Source organism: Semicossyphus pulcher, unplaced genomic scaffold, assembly GCF_022749685.1.
Source record: "Semicossyphus pulcher isolate SPU_LCO1_2020_fin unplaced genomic scaffold, fSemPul1.0.p SCAF_12, whole genome shotgun sequence".
Taxonomy (NCBI): domain Eukaryota; kingdom Metazoa; phylum Chordata; class Actinopteri; order Labriformes; family Labridae; genus Semicossyphus; species Semicossyphus pulcher.
This window is the reverse complement of record NW_027211626.1, coordinates 2,511,028-2,531,355: the sequence shown is the minus strand read 5'-3', so window position 1 is coordinate 2,531,355 and position 20,328 is coordinate 2,511,028. Positions and strand designations below refer to the sequence as shown.

General features: G+C 43.2%; 3 protein-coding genes across 4 annotated transcripts in view; 1 reads left to right on the top strand and 2 right to left on the bottom strand.

The window, feature by feature from the left end:
* tacc2 (transforming, acidic coiled-coil containing protein 2) overlaps positions 1-8,704 on the bottom strand; it is a 72,034-nt gene extending 63,330 nt beyond the window's left edge. The window contains exon 1 of one of the 2 annotated variants that reach the window (XM_069659192.1): positions 8,497-8,704. In XM_069659192.1, coding sequence (XP_069515293.1) covers positions 8,497-8,607 — 111 coding nt within the window. In that variant the 5' untranslated portion in view covers positions 8,608-8,704. Of the gene's footprint in view, positions 1-5,877; positions 5,950-8,496 lie in introns of those variants that run through there. The other variant, XM_069659193.1, reaches the window with a different exon arrangement.
* A 1,632-nt stretch (positions 8,705-10,336) lies between these two features.
* nsmce4a (NSE4 homolog A, SMC5-SMC6 complex component) lies at positions 10,337-16,774 on the bottom strand. The gene is made up of 11 exons (XM_069659145.1): positions 16,732-16,774; positions 15,247-15,496; positions 15,063-15,143; positions 14,774-14,904; positions 14,169-14,320; positions 12,826-12,925; positions 12,560-12,650; positions 12,380-12,474; positions 10,877-10,925; positions 10,708-10,793; positions 10,337-10,600 (listed from the first exon to the last, which is right to left on the bottom strand). Exons 2-11 carry the CDS (start codon positions 15,455-15,457, stop codon positions 10,505-10,507), a joined length of 1,092 nt encoding a protein of 363 aa, XP_069515246.1. The 5' UTR covers positions 15,458-15,496; positions 16,732-16,774; the 3' UTR covers positions 10,337-10,504.
* A 1,426-nt stretch (positions 16,775-18,200) lies between these two features.
* LOC138588154 (coiled-coil domain-containing protein 177-like) lies at positions 18,201-19,883 on the top strand. The gene has a single exon (XM_069658056.1). It carries the CDS (start codon positions 18,201-18,203, stop codon positions 19,881-19,883), a length of 1,683 nt encoding a protein of 560 aa, XP_069514157.1.
* Positions 19,884-20,328: the final 445 nt, after the last annotated feature.

Genomic DNA, 20,328 nt, shown 5'->3' with positions numbered 1-20,328 from the left:
CACACTCATGCTCCACAGGATTACAGGTCTCTGGTATGAGGTTGAAACTAGCAGGGAGGGAGAATGCTAAGTGTGTGTGTGTTGTTTTAGAGATTAGAGGCCTGTGCAGCCAGACCTCCCTCACAGGGCAAAGTGCAGGTTTTACCTCTGCTGATGTGGGCTTAAAGGCAAGAACGAGAAGGATCTTCATCCATAGAAGAACTGACCTGGAATTTAAAGGGGTTTTAATGGGGAAAGTTAACTCTCTAGTACCTCCCCTTTTAACCTGCCATGAGCTGCCGGCAAAACAGTCATTAAATGTATTATATTAATTTTGTATTCCAATCACAAAGTTTGAATTAAGCAGCAGCTTTTTGCAATATGTGTGCATTTAATGGCCTCCAACCTCCGCTTAAAAACAATGTGAGCGTTATGACTGAGAAACATCCCTTTCTGTCTTTATCAGTCCTGCCCTGTGTCCAGCAGAGAGCAGAGATTCTTCTGAACCGTTTGACAACAGCAAAACATGATGACAAAGCATCTAAATAATTGCACTAAGAGGGTAAAGCCTCACACGGCTGGCTGATTTGGAAAACAGTAGAAACAATGGTGGCGAGAATTTGAAGAGTAAGCGTCAAAAGGTCCAGTGAGAGGTCTGCAGTAACCCCACAAAGACAATCACAGGCTTAATGAGAAAAACAAATTAATCTTACAATAATAATAATAATACATTTTATTTATACAGCACTTTCATGGTACTCAAAGTCACTTTACATTTTTAAAAACAACTAAAGCAACAAAATAAGAACAAATGAAACAATAAGAGGAAACCAAACAATGAAAAAAATCAGCATCAGAGGTTAAAGTTCTAAAAAGGTCGTGATCAGAGATCTGAATGAGGTCAGGTGGGTGCAGTCTCAGATGTGTTTGGGTAGAGAGTTCCAGAGGGAGGGGGCAGCTATGGAGAAAGCTCTGTCGCCCCAGGTCCGGTGCTTGGTTCTGAGTGGTGGAGAGAGGAGGTTTGGATCAGAGGAGGCTGCAGGAGGGAGTGAGGCGGTGGGGCAGGTCTCTGAGGTATGGAGGGGCCTGGTTATGGAGGGCTTTGTGGGTGAGAAGAAGGACTCTGAACTGGATGCGTTGTGGAACAGGGATCCAGTGGAGATTCTGGAGGACGGGGGTGATGTGTTCACGGGAGTGGGTGAGGAGGCGGGAAGCAGAGTTCTGGATGTGTTGGAGTTAATTGAGGACTTTGGAGGATGAACCATAAAGGATGCTGTTGCAGTAGTCGATTCTGGATGTGATGAAAGCATGGATCAGAGTTTCGGCAGCAGAGACAGAGTGATGAACGGAGCCATGTCTTTGTGGTGGAAAAAGGCGGTCCTGGTGATTTGATTGGCGTGTTGTTCACAGCTGAGGTTACTGTCGAAAATGACTCCAAGGTTGCGGATGTGTGGTGATGGGGACAGAGTGGATCTGTCAATAGTTAGGCAGAAATCGTGGGTGGTTTTAGTGAGGGATTATTCTGTCAGACTTTCTCTGTTTACACTGAGATTTCTGCAGCACAGCCATCTTTAAGATTCATTGCAAACACAAACTAAAACAGGCGATGTTGTAAAAGTGTATTAAGTCTTAATTATTATATTTTTTAACATTCAGTTATAGGCATTGTTCTAAATATGACAAAAACAACAGTGCATGTGATTTAATTGGATAAGAGGTGTTCCACGAGTTGAGTTAGAGTATCGATCAATCACATTTTGTTTGTATAGCTAACCAAAGTTATCCCAAGACATTTTACAAAAAGAGCAGGTTCAGACCGTTCTCTTTGTTATTAAGAGAGAGACCCAACATGAGTCACCATGAGCAGCAACATTCGGCACATTGGCAGAAACCTGGAGCAGAACCAGACTCATGTTGAACAGCCGTCTGCCTCGACTGGATGGGCCGAGAAATGCAGTATAACAGCACTGGGACTTTTAAGTATACGCATCACTCCGCCTCAGGTGTTCTAAATAAGGTTTATCAATGTTAAAGAAAACCAAAAAATAATCTATTATTTCTTATCACTGTTTACCACGATATGCTGCTTGTAGAGCTGTCGAATGAAAGCCGTATCACACTTGAAGTCGTGCTGTTGGACTGAATATCGACACGGCAGCAGGCTGGTGATTAAGATTAAGATATACTTAAAAAGATTGTTTTTCTGATATCCGTCAAACTGCAGAGTTACACAAAGTCACAGTTTAAGCATGCTATCCTAACATATTGCACTGTCCCTCTGTAACATAATGCACTGCCCTTATGACATTAAGAGACCTGCACCTCTGGACCCTAAATCTTCTGCCAGAAGGTAAAAGTCAGAACTCTTCAGTACAACAGCACCCCCTCTCCTGTGATATTGTTTAGCTATTCACAGACTGTGTGAGCTTAAAAGGTGCGAGCAGCCCTACTGTCCTCTCAGGTCGGCAAACTGCTTAAAATATGCAGTTATATAGCCAGTGTCATTATATTTGACAGAATAGGGGCTTTGTGATGTGCCAGAGGTTTTTATATCAAGTCTATTTGAGCTGTTCTCTTTAAGTCTCTGCATCTGCACATCTTCAGCACTTTGAGGCAGAGAAGAGCAGGAGCAGAGGGGTTGTTTTCAGGAAAATGACTCAGCAATCTTTTATGTGACAACTTTTTTTCTGTCATGTCTCTTTGAGGAGATACAAAACAACAGAATACAGTTTTTAGGTTACGGTAAGTTGTTCTAATTCGGCCATCCTCCCTGTTTAAACTCAGTTAATCTACAAACATCAGATAAACTCCTGCTGCATGAAGCGACGGCAGCCAGCAGGCCTTTTCTGGTCTAAATGACCTCAAACAAATGCCATCGTCCGACAGAGTAAACACATATTCTTTCCTTCTTAGTTTGTGCTTCTGCATGTGATGTGACTGACTCAGTGGAGCATACTGACACAGTGACTCAGGCTGAGTAACCCCGTAAGGTAATCCTTGTGTGGTAAACAACAGATTGTTGGTCTTTGGTGTCTCTTAAAGGAACATGAGGCAGCGTGGAGGATATTAAAACGATCAAAGCTCAATTCTAATCCAATTTAAGGAAGACATGGAAAAGATAAACCTTTTAACCGTGGAATCATTTAATATAAAATACAAGTATCACGTTCAAAAGCCGATAGAATGAGCTCCGACAATCTCTCTCTCTCTCCGGAGCATGTCTTTGTTGTGTGAGCTGCAGCTGAGCAGTAAACACTCATGCCACAGAAAGGTTGTTTGTGCATTCCTCATATGACTGCAGGGATTCTCTGTGTGTAGTCAGAAAGCACTGACCTGAATATATAAGGCTTTATAAATAGATATCTGCCCTGTCCACTGCTGTTAGACTTTATTCCAGTCTTGTGCACAATTTGTTACGCACACTTCAGAGTCCGTTCATTCCAGTTTTATCCATCCTCAATTCTGATTTCACTTTTCCTCCCACGTGTCTCAAACCTAATATCAGTTTGTCCCCTTGGATTAATTCTCTCTTGTGTGATGTGGCTTCTCGTCTCCCATCGCTGCCTGTTTGCTATTTGTGTGAATGGGGTGTAATTTCAGCCCCCCGCTCTGTGGACGCGTGCGCACTTTAATTGGCGACAGTGTTTCAGAGCTTTTTGGCAGCACAGAAAGCACTGAGGCAAATCATATGATTAGACTGATGCCAGGTCTGTTTTCAACATGAGACGTCTTCTAAGCTCTGTGTTTGAAGGAGCGGCGAGGCACCAGGGGACTGTTTCCTGCCCCGAGTCTGACCTCGACACCGGCACAGAAACCAGGAGCTTCACATTTAACTTATGCTGCATTTTTAACATAAAATATACATCATTTAATTCAACAAGGTAAAAGACAAAGTGTTGACTTCTTTTTAAGAGCTACATTTATTATTTATTCATGTTTTCTTTGGTATGCATCAACCTAATCAGTGTAGGCCGATAGTTTAATAAAACCTGATCATTGATTTGTAAATAATTGAATGATTACCATAGGGGCTGTTTATTTTGTGTTAGTTGTGTTTTTAGTTAACTAATAATAAGTAGAATTGTTTGTTTTGATTTTTCATAATATTTTCTTTTGCAAGTTATTTGTTTACTTTAATTATTATTATTTTTTGTTTAATATATTTAGTATTTTGAATAATTACTATTTTGTTTTGTCTGTGGGCACCTGGGGTTACATAGGTAGGCAGGTAGAGGACCAGCATGCACCTGGGTTGGCCTTTGTTTTTTTACCAGCTTATTTTTGGAAAATAAATGATAAGACACGCACAGATCTTGCATGGACGATTACATTTATCTAGCATAAATAGATTAAATATGTTTCTCTATATAATAATGTTTTTATAATCCTACAAAGATTTTAAATTTGAATACTCTGTGGCTCCTAGAGCACGAGATAAACTCTACAGTTCTGCAGCAAATGTTCCTTAAAGCTGCTGTGAGGAACTGTCGGTTTGTGTTGATTTTGGCGCCCCCTGTGGACAAAGCCGTGCCTCTTATCTCGTTGCTGATTTTGTCCTGTACATGCTTAAGTGGTGGTAAGTCACATGTATCACTCACTTTAAATGTTTGCCCTGTAAAATGTAAACAAAGGCAGCGTGCAGTTAATCACTTCAGCTGACACCTACCCCCCCGCCAGCAGTTTCAGGCATTATAAATAACTATATAGAAATAATCAATCTTGTCGCTGATGGTCTGGTTTGCTTTTGTAGGTCATAAAGAGTCATCAGAATTAATTTCAGTTTCATAACCAGTGAAAAACTCTCTAAATCAGCGTCTCTCTCTACACGTCATGTCCAGCCCTGTCCAGATCTGAACCATTGAAAACCTCCTGAATGTGATCAAGAGGAAGATGGACGCTCACAAAGCCGAGCTGCATCACCCATCAGCACTGAGACAGACTGGAGGAGAACATGCAGAGATGCATGAACGCTGTGATTACAAACCAGGTTATTCCACCAGATACTGATCTGTGAACTCTTTAATCTTTAGTATTCTGTTGTTTCAACATGAACATGAAACTTCTGTTTTGCATATTTTGGTTTTCTTAACCAGTTGTCATTTTCTGCTAATAAAAGACCTACATGAGAATATTTGATTTGGAAGAAGGAGAAATGTTGAATACAACAAAACCAAAGAAACTGAAGACGGCTCAGTCATGTCATCGCGTGTGATTTTGTGCTTGAGCGTTTTATTGTAACACAGTTTGTATCTTCTGTCTGTGTTACTGCTGAGTCTGTTTTGTCTCCCTGGTGTATCTGTTGTGGCTTTTTATGTATTCTAAGGGTTCATTTAGGGACGGGCGCTGCAGATTACCGAAGCCTAGAGATGCTGCTGTGTGTGTCATTGGTTTACATTCTTCATACTTCATCCCTATGCAAATAAAAACTTAATAAACAGACTAAAAAAAAAAAAACACCAATATAAACAAAAGCACACACACTCACAGTAAGACTTTGGACAGTTTCTCTCTCATAAACACATCAACGGAGCATTTTTGTTCTTTTTGTTTGGACTTTTCTTTCTTTTATGAACTTCTATTTATCTATTTATCCTTTTACACTTTGGTTATATGGTTACAATCATGCCAATAAAGCATATTAAATTGACCTGCAGAGGAAAGCAGGAGACGCTCTGCCCAGCACATAAAGTTGTGGTCAGTCAACCCTGCCAAGGAAACTATAACGCACTAAACTCATCATCAAACAAGATGTAAACGAGCCAAACAGTCACGTACATTTCAATTCAAGCTCAAACTTTTTACCCACTGTCCGTCCCTTCTCATAACAGGACTTGAAGTCGATAAGCCGAACAAATAACCTAGAATATGCAGCAACTGTGCAGCTCACAAACTACTCACCACAGCAAACAAGAGACGCTTCCACACTCAGAATCCGCCTCAAGCCTGTCACAAACCTCCAGCGTGTGTTTACTGCCGGACTCAGGTTCAGTGTTTGTTTCCGTCCTCTCTTCTGAGGAGGACCCACTGCTGCTATTTTTGCACCGCGCGCTTCGCAGAGGACGGAGGGTGGACACAGGACAGGGGGGCAGAAGTGGGGGACGGGGGCCGAGGGGAGGAGACTGAACTGGAGCTGGGCGAGCCACGGGTGGAAGTTTGGATCGGGAGGCAGGGGGGTCACCTGCTCTGACAGTCAGCTGGAGGGGACTCTAGTTCTAAGGCAACACTGTAAACAAACAGGATCAGTACATGGACAAGACGACAAGGAGTCAGCCTGATCATGTGCTGTTAGGATATTATTATCACACCTGTGGCTTTCCTTTAAGTCCTGCAAACGTTCTACATGCATCCATCCTCCTATCTGCTCTTCTATAAACCATATCTCTCTAGAATTAGCAGTGACTGACACGTGCAGACAGAAGCACAATAAGTCTCCAACATGCTGCAGCACGTGTACAAACAACTACCAGGAAAATACATCGGATTTCTCCCATATTTGCTTCTCTGCAAAATTCAGAATTTGTGGTACCTAAAGTCTCAAAAGGTGCTTTTATACAGCAGGAACTTTCCCCAGGAACTAGGAACCTTTTGAGGAAATCTGTGCATTTCGATAGCAGGAACCAGGGTCTATATTTAGTTCCGGGGTAATTGATTTACCCCCTGAAAGTCCCTTCTAAGTGGGTAGTACTTTCCAAAGGTCCAGGAAGATTCCGGGGCGGGGCCTGCAGTGCTAATTGTTTCTTATTTGTTGAGTACTCTCAGCGTTCTTCAGCATCCTTTGAGATGGAGTCAGGAGGGCTTTTAACACTGCCAGTTCAAGGCCTCTGTTAGGCTCGTCTTCTGTGTAGAACGCAGAGAGGCGGAACGGTGGGGCGAAGTCGTTCTGCCTCTGAGTCGGCATCAGAGGAAGTAACAGAGATTAAACAGCGTCTGTGTAAACAGGGCGGAACAGTGCCAGTGTGTGTATTTGAAGCACACGCTGTTTGTTTACACCTTGCTTCTGCAAAGTCGGAACGCTATTTAGAAACACACACTGGGGCGGCTTAATGCCGGTGTTGCGTGGTCCATTGTAGAATGACAAAGGTGGCATGAGGACGGAGATTCGTCACGGCGCTGAGGTGGAACCGCAGTGTAAAAAAGGCCAGAGAAGAAACGACAGATGGACCGACGACGAGGGGCAGGCCTTGCTGAGCCTTTTTGCGGAAGAAGACGGCAACCCGCAACAAGATTTCATTGCTTCTCCACACGTCATTGGCCTAATTGGAATAATCTGTGGAAACGCAGACAACGATGCACCACAGGAACCATTTAGTTCCTTGAAGAGAAGTTCCTGGAACTAAAAGTTTCTGGCACTTTTGGTCGAAAAGCACCTTAAGAGTAGTACGGGAGGGATCATCTTCCAGTCAGGGTCCAGGAGGCAGAGACCCTCTCTACTTTTAAGAGTAGGCTTAAGACTTTCCTTTGTGATAGAGTTTATAGTTAGGGCTGGCTCAGTGCTGTGGGTTTAGACTGCCGGGGATCTGACACACCAAAGTCTCTCTCTCTCTCTCTCTCTCTCTCTCTCTCTCTCTGTATGCATGAATGCACCATACATTTTATGCTGCCTTGTCTCGTAGGTTTCTGGGATCGTTGTTGTGGACCACCTTCTGCAGCTAATAATAGTCACGTTTGTATTGTTATTGTATCTTGGTGTTGTTCTTATTTATTACCTGTTATTTGTGTTGCAGTCTGAACTCTCTGTTTCTCCTTGTTGGACCAGCTGGCTGAGGCAGACGGCTGTGCACCAGTAAGTCTGGTTCTCCTCGATAATTCTGCCTGTTTTTCTTTGCCCCTGTTGCCAAGTGCATGCTCATGGTGGATTAAGTTTAATCTGTAAATAATATAACAAACAGTGCAGTCTAGACCTGCTGAAGTGTCCTCACTTTTATTGTAATTCTAAAGATTAAATGAGAACAAAAACAAATCTGCTGCAACAAAAGCAAGAAAAACACAAACAGGAGCCAAATTCACAGACTTTGACTACAGAGCGTTTGAAATGTATTTTGGGTCCTTTTTTATCTGCAGTCATCGCAGGCCAACATCAGCTGAGTGCCCAGGCTGTGGGCTCAGCAGGCTTATTATTATTATCTCTATAAATAACACTGATTTGATCAGCTCTGATTCTGCAGACGCTGGTTCCCTCCCATTCTGCCTCATAGGTTTCTCAGCTGTCAGTCAGTCTTTTGTCTCCCTGAATCTAATACACAATCTATCCTCTTAGGTACTGTTCACCTAAAGACTACAATCAGCATCCCCCTCTCACTTGTATACTCCTCCCTTCCTCCCTTCCTCACCCCCTTCTCTCCATCTCCACAGCTCCTTTTTGTTTCCCCTCCTCCAACACTAGAGTACACCTCTCTCTCTCTCTCTCTCTCTCTCTCTCGCTGCCTCTGCTGGGGAAACACTCCTGACCAGTAAAATGTATTCTCTGCTCACCCACTCATGCACTGATGCTACGCTGCAGACAGCCCCTGTGTTTACCTGTCGGCGTGAGATTCCTATGCAGCTCCCCATCTTGTATTCCATGTCCTCCTCCGGTGAAGTGACTCGGGCACTACACGGCTTGCAGAGCACCTTTCTGCAGAACTGCATCCTTCCCAGTCAGACTCAGCATCGCCGGCGCAGGCGGATCTCTGCCGAAGCAACAGAGTGAGTGTGTGCACGCCTCTGTGTCTGTACCAGAGTGTGCATCAGTGACTAATAGACGCTCTTTGCCAGTGGTGCTCCTGTGACATATTTTCAAGCCATTGTTATATAAAAAAATCTACATTACATAAGCAGTCCAAGCTAATCAGAAGAGCGTGAAAAGGAGGCTTCCCTTTCCCGCCTCATATATCCTCTCAGCTCTGCAGCGGAGGGAAAAAAAATCTCAGGAAGGGGAGAGGGGGAGATGGAAGGCAGCATAAAGGGTGCCTGTCCCTTTAAGAGACCCAGGAGGAGCACAGATGATGGTGGTACATCACCATGATGAGAACGCACGATGATAGAAGTCTGTTCAGCCAAAACAGAGCAGGAGGAGAAATTAGGGCAAAAACATAACGAGTCATTTTATGTGTTTTGTTTAAACCTCTCTTCGTACATTTTTAGAGCAGAAACAATTAAACTAGAATCACCGCCTTGCAGTCGTCTGCCTCCGCCAACTAGTCAAGTTAAAGTTACATTTCTGTCTGTGTAGACTCTAGATGTTGGAGTTATTAAACAGAAGGCGAAATGGAAGTTAATACTACGGCCACACGTATGATTTCAGTGAGAAATATGCTGCCCTCACTTAGACACTATTCTTCCAGAGGAGGAGAGAGTGCTGATAAAGAGCTTTGATACATGATGCAACTATCATCACCTGAAGTTTAATATTAGCGACATCAAAGAGCTCGTTGTGGATTAGCAGAGGAGCAGGAGGCCCCCTGTCCTGGTCGTCATCCAGTGAGAGGAGGTGAAAAGGATGGATTCATACAAGAACCTTGGAGTCTAACTCAATAAGAACTGGATTGGAGTGACAGCATGAAGCATTATGCTGTCACAGAGAAGTTAACCTTTCATCTGTCGGGTCTAAAATATCATCACCTCCTCGTTTTAAACCTCTTAGAAATGTGTGTGAAATTTTGTCACAGTGACCTTTGACCTTTGACCACCAAAATCTACTCAGTTCATCCTTTAGTCCAATGCTGTGTTCAAAATGACCAGTCTACCTCGCCTACTGTATCCCACAATGCAAAGCGCTGGAACGTCACAACGGCTATTGACAGCAGCAGCATTCCAGCAGAAGGGGGCGCTATAGCTAAAGAAGCGGCGGTTATTGTTTACTTCCACCTGGCGCAGCATACTGCAAACTACATTTGACAAGCTTCTCCATACTACGGACTACTGCCGAATGCAGTATCGGTATATAGCATGTAGTATGTCGTATGTAGTATATAGTATGGAACTTCGAACACAGACCAAGTAGATGTTTTCGCCAAAGAAATTCCTTCAAGGCATTCCTAAGCTATCGTGTTCACAAGAATGGGATGGACGTGAGATCCCAGTGACCTTTGACCACCAAAATCTAATCAGATCATTCTTGAGTCCAAGTAGACAATTTTTCCAAATTTGACAAAATTCCCTCAAAGCGTTTCTGAGATGTCGTGATCACAAGACTCGGACGGACGGATGGACGACCCGAAAACATAAAGCCTTCACGCTCGGCTGTCGTCGGCGTGGAGGCAAAACAATCCATCAATAAATGATCAGAGCATCAGAAATATTGATCCAGAATAATGTTTCACCGTTTGCTTCACACACTATTAACAAATAAAAACAGCACCAGCTTTCTCTTCTTTTTTATTATCCAAACTTTTAAAAACAGTATAAAAGAATTTAAAGAAAATGTGCATTTTAAGTTGCTGTACATGTTTAACCTACACTTGGACTTGGCCTGTGCAACTTTTCTTTATTATTTAGAAATTTAAAAAAAACAGGGACACACCTAAAAAACCATGTTGTGTTTCAGCTAAGAGGACGCAGCGTGCTCCATCTGCTCGCTCTCATTCTGCGCGTCGGGAGGATGGATCATCGTGTGTGTGATGTCGAAGGCCTCTATGAGCTCCTGGAAAACGACAAACAATTAAATTATGACCAAAGACACAAACACGTTTTCTTATATAGTTCTTGAATTGTTGGTAGATTAAGTCGTCTCAGTTCAAGTTTCCTGACCTTCCATATCTTTGGGCCGATGGAGACGATGCATTGTTTACGGCTGATTGACCCTCCGGCTTCCACCTCGCCCTCCTCTACGGGCGCTGAGAAACAAAGAACAACGATGCTTCAAAAATTCACCATCTTATTATTCCACATTAATAATAATATAATTAAATAGCCTCACCTATACAAGGCAATTTGGCATCATCCAGATACATCCGAGCTAAACCGTCCTGAAAGACAGAAAACACTGTCACACCTGCTGACGGCCACTAGGGGGCAGCGAGCTCAATTATTTTTTGAAGTGGAGTCGTATAAGGTTCCTATCAGTACACCGTGTATTATACTCTGGTAAATAGCACCAGAGTACCATCACAGAACTAGCTTTGTATTTCTGTAGACAGGGTTCAGAGCAAAACATATCACGAGCCACTGAAATAAAAGAACCGTCTGAAAACGATTTTTGAGCATCACCTTAACATCAGACAGATCTTTACTTTACTTTAAGTTCTGCGTTCTTAATATGCAGCACTCCGTCGAGTTGAGATAAAAGTCATACATTTGCAAGAAAAAAATGTCAAATTTTAAGACATAAATTTGCGAGAAACAAAAACTATGACAATGTTATTTATGGGAACCTTTTTGAGCCACGACCCCCCAAAAAGTAGGTTGGGCTTCACGGCCCCCTCCCTCTCGATTCACCTGTTTCTCTCCTCTGCCCTGCTGGCTCTGCTGCTCACACAGGCGTGCACTGCTAAGGAGCTCGGAGCATATTAAGCCTGCTTCCTCTCCACACAAGAAGCCGACTTCAGAGAGGAGAGAGACTGAGCGACCCTCTGCTGCAAAAACACACGTTTCTATGCTCCCCGTTTGCCCCAGGGGTGACCATCACACATGACAGTTACCCTACACACTCATGATGGCTACTACAAGTAAACAAACCTGCATTACACACAAAAAATCTACAAAACTTCTTTAAACACTCCAATAAACACTGTTTTACTACTTTTTGTTCCTGACTTTATAATCTCATAAATTTGCTAGTTTATTCTAGCAAATTTACGACTTTAAGTTTAACTTAAGAGTTTTTTCTCGGAATATTAGTCTTACTTAATATTCAGATTTCCTGACTACCTGGAATGCATCAGAAATGATCGATCATCGAACATTTTAAAGTCGTTTTCCTCCCCTCTTGAGGACGGACCTGACAAAGCTTCATTTTTACTTTTTACAAATCTGCATCATGATGTTGAAATTTCAGGTAAGACCCGCTAATCAAAGTCAATCGCAGGAACAAAGCAGCACGCGGAAAAGGAAGTCGTTTATCGCTAACCGCCCGCTACACGCCCGACATGTTCACCGGTGTCCCCAGAGGCTAGCTCGTGGTCAGACTATAACCGATGGGATCCGAGATTGCGTTGGCCCTAACACGCCGTCATAGCAGCATTACGTCATGTCCAACATAATCTCATTTTGTACCAAGTTGTACGAATGGAAAGGGCTGTCTGACAGCAAGGTGAAGCGGTGATAATATTTAAGTTAAGTACATTTTTCAAACCCCGTCCATCCAGAGCGGACATAGCGTCTCCAAACAGGGAGACGGCCGTGTACACTAACTACTGATAAGCACCTCGTACTCCACCACTTCAAAACACCTGAACTTTAACATTCAGCACATGCGGCTCACCCTGATCAGAAAAGAAGTGTGGAAAATGTTCTCAACCGTCCGGGAAAAGGAGTTGGGGTCAATGACAAACTCGTAATACGATATTGGTGATTTTGCTGCGATAGAAAGAGAGACACTTAAACAGGTAATAATGACAGAATGATGAAGTATGAATGTCTGTGAGTCGGACGGTAAACCCACGATCATCTTTGTGGTAACCCTTCAGGAATCCCAGGATCCTCTCCACCTCTTTCACCGTCGCATCCTGATGGGAGTCCTCCATTTTCTTCAGCTGAGAGACAAAATTTACATCGTTATTGATTTTTTTATGATCTATTATCTGTATTATGAGACATTTAAAGGGCGATGGGAGGTTGCTACATTTGTATTTAAGGGTATATTTGACTCTTAATTATCTGTCACTCATTAAGAAAGACAATCAGAGCCATGCAAATGAGTTAGGCTACCTGAGTAGGCATGATCCTTTTCGCCTCCTTGCCGGGCACCTTCCTTTGCCGTTCTATCCTTTGCTTTGGAGGAGGCGGCTCCGCGTGGAACGAGCCCCTCCTGATGGAAAGAAAAGAGAAGGTTCAATAATCAACCAGAAACATATAGAAATAGTAGTAATACACCTTTGTGTAGTTGTGTTTGCTTTGTGTTCTTGCTGTTGAATTTTCTACACTACTCTCTGTTTGGCCTGACCGCTGGATGTTTATTCTGTTATCTTCCTGAGTTCCTGCCTTTGCTTTGTCTGTCAAAGCACTTTGTAAACATCTAAAGGTGCTATATAAATAAAGTTAGTATTATTATTAACATCATAAATAAACAACCTTATAAATCAAACAAGGGGCGACTGGTCTGGAGCAGCTTGTACTTAAAAATATAAAAACATTAGAGAAAACACAAGTTATACTTAAGAGCTAACACATGGAACACGATCCATAATTTATATTGATAAATAAGGAGACTGTTAGATAATAAAAGTGGAGACGATGAAATAAGGATCAGTCCAAAGGGAAGAAGAGAAAGTCTGGTTGCAAACGGGATTTTGCACAGCAGTTAGATTTACCAGAAGGTAAAACATGAAGACGTCCTGACGGCAGATCTTTGAGTTTCACTTCTGTTATCTTAAAATGGATTTCTACAACAATGGCTACACTGACTCTGTCGTTTACTGTGAGGCTACAAGACCAGCAGATAAAACAAAACAAAGGAAACGATAAATAAAAGAATGATGATAAAAGACTGAGGATTACAGGACTGACAGCAAATTAAGTTCGTGTCCAGAGAAGATGAATTCTCCGTCATCCTGCTTCGCAATAGCTTCAAGTCAGTCCCATTAGCGTGCTGACGCTGGTTTTTCAGACACGGGAAGACCCGCTAATAAATGCACATTTTCTCTTTTCCCATTGCCAGTGAAGTATCCTCCTGTCGGTCTCTTTTCTGCTGCGTCACCATCTGACATCACAAACACGCCAGAGACAGGGTCAGTAACCAGTGAAGATGTTACGGTGGTTAGGTCTTTATTGTATCTATTACTCATTCAGTCTGTTTATCAAACTTGGCGGCGACAAATTTGGAACGATGTTCGAGCGCTGCTCTGACGGAGACGGGCAGAATTTGTAGCTGTGCACGTCATGGAAACGTACCAGAAAGGGGCGGAGATTAGCGTGTCGCAGGTTTTCTGTTCTGTCTACTGCAGAGTCATTTGACCCGGGTGTGAATGCCGATCGTAACCTTTCCCACTAAGCAAAAGAGCCGGGTGTTAGTGGGTTTTTTGACCAGTGGGAACGGGGCTTGAGATGCTCACATGAAGTGGAAGGAGGGCGCCGCCCTGAAGCAACACTCTGCTCTGCGGGCCAATCTGTGCCAGGCATCCTGGGGCAGGTATCCATCGACTGCAGCCCCGTTCTGGTGCTCGTCGTCCCCGTCTTCAAGTCGGTTCAGACCCATGAAGGACAGCTGTCAGAGAAGCAGAGAGAACGTCCCATGACAAACTAAAAACTGGAGTCAACCCCCAAACTCCAGTTCTCAATAAATGATGTTGGTGTATACGTTATGTTTTTAAACCAAAGAATGAAACAAAGATGGATACTTTTGTCTTGTGTTTTTATTTTGGCTACTTGAATTGAGAACTTTGAAGCAGCTGACAAACAAATACACCAAAGCATAACGTGGCCGTAAAATGATTATATGTACAACAGAGCAGCCTTGACTCCTGTATATGTGTAGATACATTTACCTGACCTGAGATATAACACACCCTGACTCAGTGTATTTTTAAGAGGAAAGAGACCCTGGACCAAAACCTGTCCGGTCCAGGGCTGCTGTGATGAGTCTGTGCAACCCTAACAGTCTGATACAAAAACTTGTCTGTGCTCTCTGTTGAGATACAATAAGTATACAATAACTTACAAGGTGTTGAGTAAAAGCTGTGGGATCGAAAGCAGTGCCCTCTGAAAACAGCTGGCTGGCTTTCTCCTTCCCAAGGTCAGAAGCCACAACGAGGAGCTGAGCATCCAGCGCTGCTTCTCTCGTCTGTCGGACTGAAATTCAGACGGATGATGATCATTAATGTGACCATCTAAATTAATGATTTAAATCAATACACATATGTAGGACAGCCCCGCCTTTTTTCAGGCCTTTTTCCAAACTTAATGAAAGGAATGCAGCAACATTTTTAAACTTGTTTTTAAACACTTACCGTCTTTAAAAAGTTTGTTTGCCTCTTCTAATACTTCTGTGAGTTTGTTGTTGGAGAGACTCACCATTGTTTCCCTATTCTCTGGAAGAAAACACATACACGAAGGTAAACATCAAAGAATGTCAACAAATTAAACAACGACACGTTCAGCTGTCACCTTAACATGCCTCTGCGTCTTACTTACGCTGTATCGTGTTGATGAGGTCCCTGTACTTGCTCCGTATTTCTCGCCTCAGTCCCGGGTCATTGTCGTCCTCTGGCAGGTCACCAGGAGCAAAAGCACTGTCACCATCAGCCCCATCACTAGTTGGCGGTTCGTCGCCATTCCTTCTGCCAGCAGTGCCATTCTGCCGGGGAGCCTCCTCATCATCACCGCCGCTCCTGGATCTTTTCATCTTTGACGTTAGCCGGTTGGCTTACTGTTCGTGGATGAGCTGTGAGTGTACAGAGACAGAAAACCTTCCGATGAGTGGATGTTTAGCTTTGATAAGTATTAATAAAGCTATCTGCTGAAATAAGTCCTGAAGAAAGAGTAAAACGGACAATCTAGGGAAGAATTAAGTTATAACGTAAACCTGTCGATTTCCTTTAAGTTGGGACAAAGACGTTAGAAAAAGTCAAGATAAACAACCGCTACTTTCGATCACTCACAAGGCATTCACGTGTTGTGGGAATAATCGGAATAAAGAGTGTCTATATGGGAAACTTAGCGTGCACGCCCTCTCAGGTCTGAACAACATTTTGGAAAGTCGGAGAAAATTGTGGTACCTGACACGGCGAGTTGACAGACTCAACGTATTCCGTTGGAAATAGCGGAAACCGCAATTTAACTATTTGCTATTCAGATATTGCATATCAATCTTTGATAACGTGTACCTTAGTTGCTATACAAATGAACAAGATTAGTTCTGAGCAAAAAAACCCAACATATTATCTTTGTAGCGTCCATGATGTCCATTACTATTTACAGCTCGTGAACAGAACTAAGTCAGAAGAACAACGTCAAAACCCCGAGCATCCTAGGAGCACACGAATGCTGCAAAATGTAGCAAGTTTCAAATGACTCAAAATAAGATTTGCAGAGCACTTTGTATCATTCATGATATTCGCGGGTATCGTACACCATGGTCGCTTTAAGCACTTTGACTTGTCTTGTTGCTGAAATGTGCTATATAAATAAATAACACTTCCCTAATGATAACTTCCCGCAAATAACTTTAGCAAATACTTAACGATTAACGATAGTACTACACGCAGTAGCTGTTCAGCTAACGTTAAAGCCTCGTTGAATCTCAACGTATTACTGTATTGATATTATGGCTAATACGCTAACGAAAACATTCAAATCAAAACAGCTAAAATACAAACATAAACAAACCCTAGTGCAGCGCCAGCCAACCCGGAAGCGAACTTTTGTCTAGCCTAGCTAGTGGCTAATACAAACACGGAAGTACTGTACATTTACCATCTCGTTTCAGTCACCATCATCTTTGGTGTAAGCTAACGTTGGTCGATTTTAGCTAGAAAATCAGTTGTGTTAACTGTTAGGACAGCTAAGACTAATAACTCCTTTTCTCTGTAAAATGTCACACTTGAAGTACGCTGCCAGTCTTCTCTGGTTGTTGTTAAACTAGATCTATTTATTGTTCTTGAGAAAACTTCAACATACCTGTGTAGCAGACAGAAGGCGCGCCATTAGCATTTAATCAACGTTGATGACGAAGTTAGTTTTGTATTGGAATTATTCTTTTTACTTTCGCGAAATTTAAAATCTACGTTAAAATTCTAATCAATACAATTTAATATCAATGATACAACTATATTTTGAAAGATAAACATATAAATACAAATACACAAATTACATTTATGATTTAAGTTAATTACACATTGTGGTTATATTTCCACATTTAAAAGCTGTTGATAATCTTTTTGACAACTTTGCTATACTGGCAAAATAAATATAAAATGTTCAAAAATCTATGTAATATTTCAATAGAAAGGGTTTTATCACTTTTTGTACACATAAAAAGCAAACAATTCAGAGTTTATTATCTAATTTTATCGGACATATTTCCAAACGTCTGACGAATATGAAACTTACTTCTGTAATCATGAACACAGCAGCCTGTAGGACGGAAGTCAAAATACGTCACCAACGGGGCGGTCCTCCCAGGGTGATACTTACCGGCAGATGGCGCGCTACAAATAAGAGTATTAGTAAAAGTATTAATCTGACGCTCTTTATTTTGATTTCTTCTTTTGTTGCCGTGGTAACCAGAAGCGTCCTTTCCGTCACTTACAGCTGTTCAACCCGACAAGCTGTTAACGGATTTATTTTCATGCTTCCAAGTTTAAAATGGTAGGTTTTTATATATTTACTGTTAATTAAAATAAGTAACACATGCAGACTTAAACGTATAAAGTTTAGGGTATATTATTTCTTGCAGTGTGTTGTATATTTTTTGTCTACACGTGTTTTATTTTATATTTGTGTTTATGTGAGCCCCTTAAACATGAGATGCTACATCGTAGGGGGCTATCATTTTAATAAATGTAAACTTAATGTATTGACTGAGAGTACTTGAGCTGAAAATTATTGCATAAAAGCGAGAAGATTTTTTTTAAATTGCTGAACTTTTCTTTTAGTTTTGGTCTTTAATGACTTATTGTCACTTTGGTTTTTGTTTACGCGTTTATTGACCAATATAACTATTTATTAGTTTACTCAATAAAATCTGGAACATGCACAATGTTTTTTTCTGTAATGTATTGAGCAAATTAAAATGTTATTATAGGTTAGTTTTGTCATTTGAATACCTTTTTTGGTAGTTTTTACAAGCCATTTTATTGTATAGATATGGTTGCTAACAAAAAATTAGGTCAACTAATTATGCAAATGCCAAAATGCTATTTTTATTAAACGTTTCCTCACACATGTAATCTATAAATAAGCCTAACATTTGTAAGTCTGTCGGTCCTTTGTTACAGCTGAGGTGGAGACATTGACCGCCGCATGTCTGAAAATCCGCAGCTAATCCCTCTATGACCTCTCCGGGCTGTGAGGTGACAGAACAAGGGAGCAGACGCAACTTAAAGCGCCTACAACTTGCACCCAGGTGATTCAGGCTCGGTTTTACCATGGAGAAGCTAAGGTCCAACTCTCCTGGTCACCGTTTGGACCTGAACAACTTTGACTCAGCCGACGCAGAAAGCAGTCGGTACGTGTTAACTAGCCCCCGCTCTCTGGAGTCCTGCGCACGGCTCGGTATCAAACCGGTGGAACTGCTAATTAAATCGCTGAATGCGTTGATAGCTGAGCAGCAACACGTGCCCTTTGAGGCGGTGAGAGTGATGCACGAGTCCTACGAAAAAGAGAGAACGAAGCTTTTACAAATGTGCCGGGAGGAGAGGGAGAGGATTATCCGGGAGTCTGGGGGCAGGTGGCCACGAGGGACTAAAGTGTCAGGCCTGAAAGTAAAGGATGATTCAAAGGACAGACTCTCAACAGGGCCCGTCCCATATGCAGATCTGTGTTTTAAAGGGATATCTGTGAGCAGGTCTCCATGTTCAGCTGCAGGTAACTCACACAAAGACAGGAACACGGTGTGCAGCTTCAGTCTGGGAGACCTCAGACACTCCCCAAAGACTGAGAGGAAACTGGAGAAGCTCACCAACGACATCAAAAAGAAGATGCATGTCACATTGCCAGAGAGAGACCGCAAGATAGCAGCTCTCATGCTGGTGAAGCACGAAGAGGAGGAAGCCTGCCTGAAGTTCTCTCAGCAGGAGGAGCAGGAGCGGCAGGAGGCCCGCAAGCAGGAGGAGGACCGGCGTGAACAGGCAGAGAAGAAGAGGAGGAAGAAGCTGAGGCAGGGTATGAAACGCTGGCATGAGGAGCTGGAAGCCCGGAGAAGGCAGAGGGAGAGTCAGGAGAAAGAGAAAATAGGACAACTTAAGCAGGAGGTGCTGGTGCAAGAAGACAGATGGAGGAGTCTGAAGGAGGAGGTGGAGGCACAGCGTAGACAGAAGATGGAGGTCGTACATAAAGAGGCAGAGGGGCGTAAACGCTACCAGGAGAAGCTGCTAAGAGAGAAAGAGGAGGTGGCGAAAAGGGAGCGAGAGAGGGAAAGACAGGTGGCAGCAGAGAAGGAGCACAAGGCCAGGAGGAGCAAAGTGTTGCAGGACAAGAAGGAGAGGAAGAGGCTGCAGGAGGGCAATCGTAGGGAGCTGCTACGACATGTTCTGCTCAAACAGCAGGTTGTGCAGCAGGTGGAGGAAGAGGAGGCCCAGATGAGGAGCACAATCGAGAACAAGCTGCGGCACTCCTGCGAGAAACGTGCCCAGGCTGCAGAGGCACGGCTGAGGGAGCTGCAGGAGCGAGCGGCGCGTGAGGAGGAGCAGATCCAGAGAGCGCAGCTGAGGGCGCAGCTGCAGAGCGTCCAGGAGCTCACACACAAACAGATCCTGGTGCAGCTGAGCCAGAGGCGCACAGAGAGAGCCACCCTGCACGCCTCCATCCAGCGCCACACCAGAGCCCAGGAGACGCAAAAACGCAACACACACAGGCAGCTCTGCCACCAGAGGCTGAGGGAGAGGGTGCAGAGAGAGGAGGACGCCGTGAGGAAGGTCAGAGAGAGCTGCATCTACATGAAGGAGTGGAGGAGGGAGAGACTGCGGAGACAAAGAGAGCAGATACAGGAGGAGGCGCAGAGGCTGGCTCGGGCGTCCTTTCACATGAGGGAGAGGGTGAAGCAGCAGACGCACAGGCGGACCTTTGATCGGATGGCTCTGGAGGCTCAGCTGAGCCACATGAAGCTGTGAAACACATGTTTTACTCCCATCCTGACTTCAGTGACACTCCCCCCATCAGCACCTCCTCTCACAGGCCTCAGAGCAGATAAGGCATTAATTAACAAACTCATAAAGAGCTGCTTCGAATAGGAGCTGCAGTTAAATACGTGAATTCAGAGTTCACAGCAATTGAGAACTGCAGCATTGAGCTGCCATACAAGAATGAGAATTTATGAGTTCCAGGGAGCCGCCGGAGGGTTAATGTCTGAGTCCAGAGCTGCACAGAGGCCCTCAAACATGCCATGGATCCTTATGTCTTCAGGGAAACCAACCAAACACCCCTCTTTAGGGATGTAAGGACTCAGAGTCACAGCTTCATTTGACATGATGCCTTAGTTAAAGAGTCCTTCAGACTGTGCCATATTTTTTCCCCATTTTATACATTTGGAATGATGTTTAAATGTGTAAAAGTTAA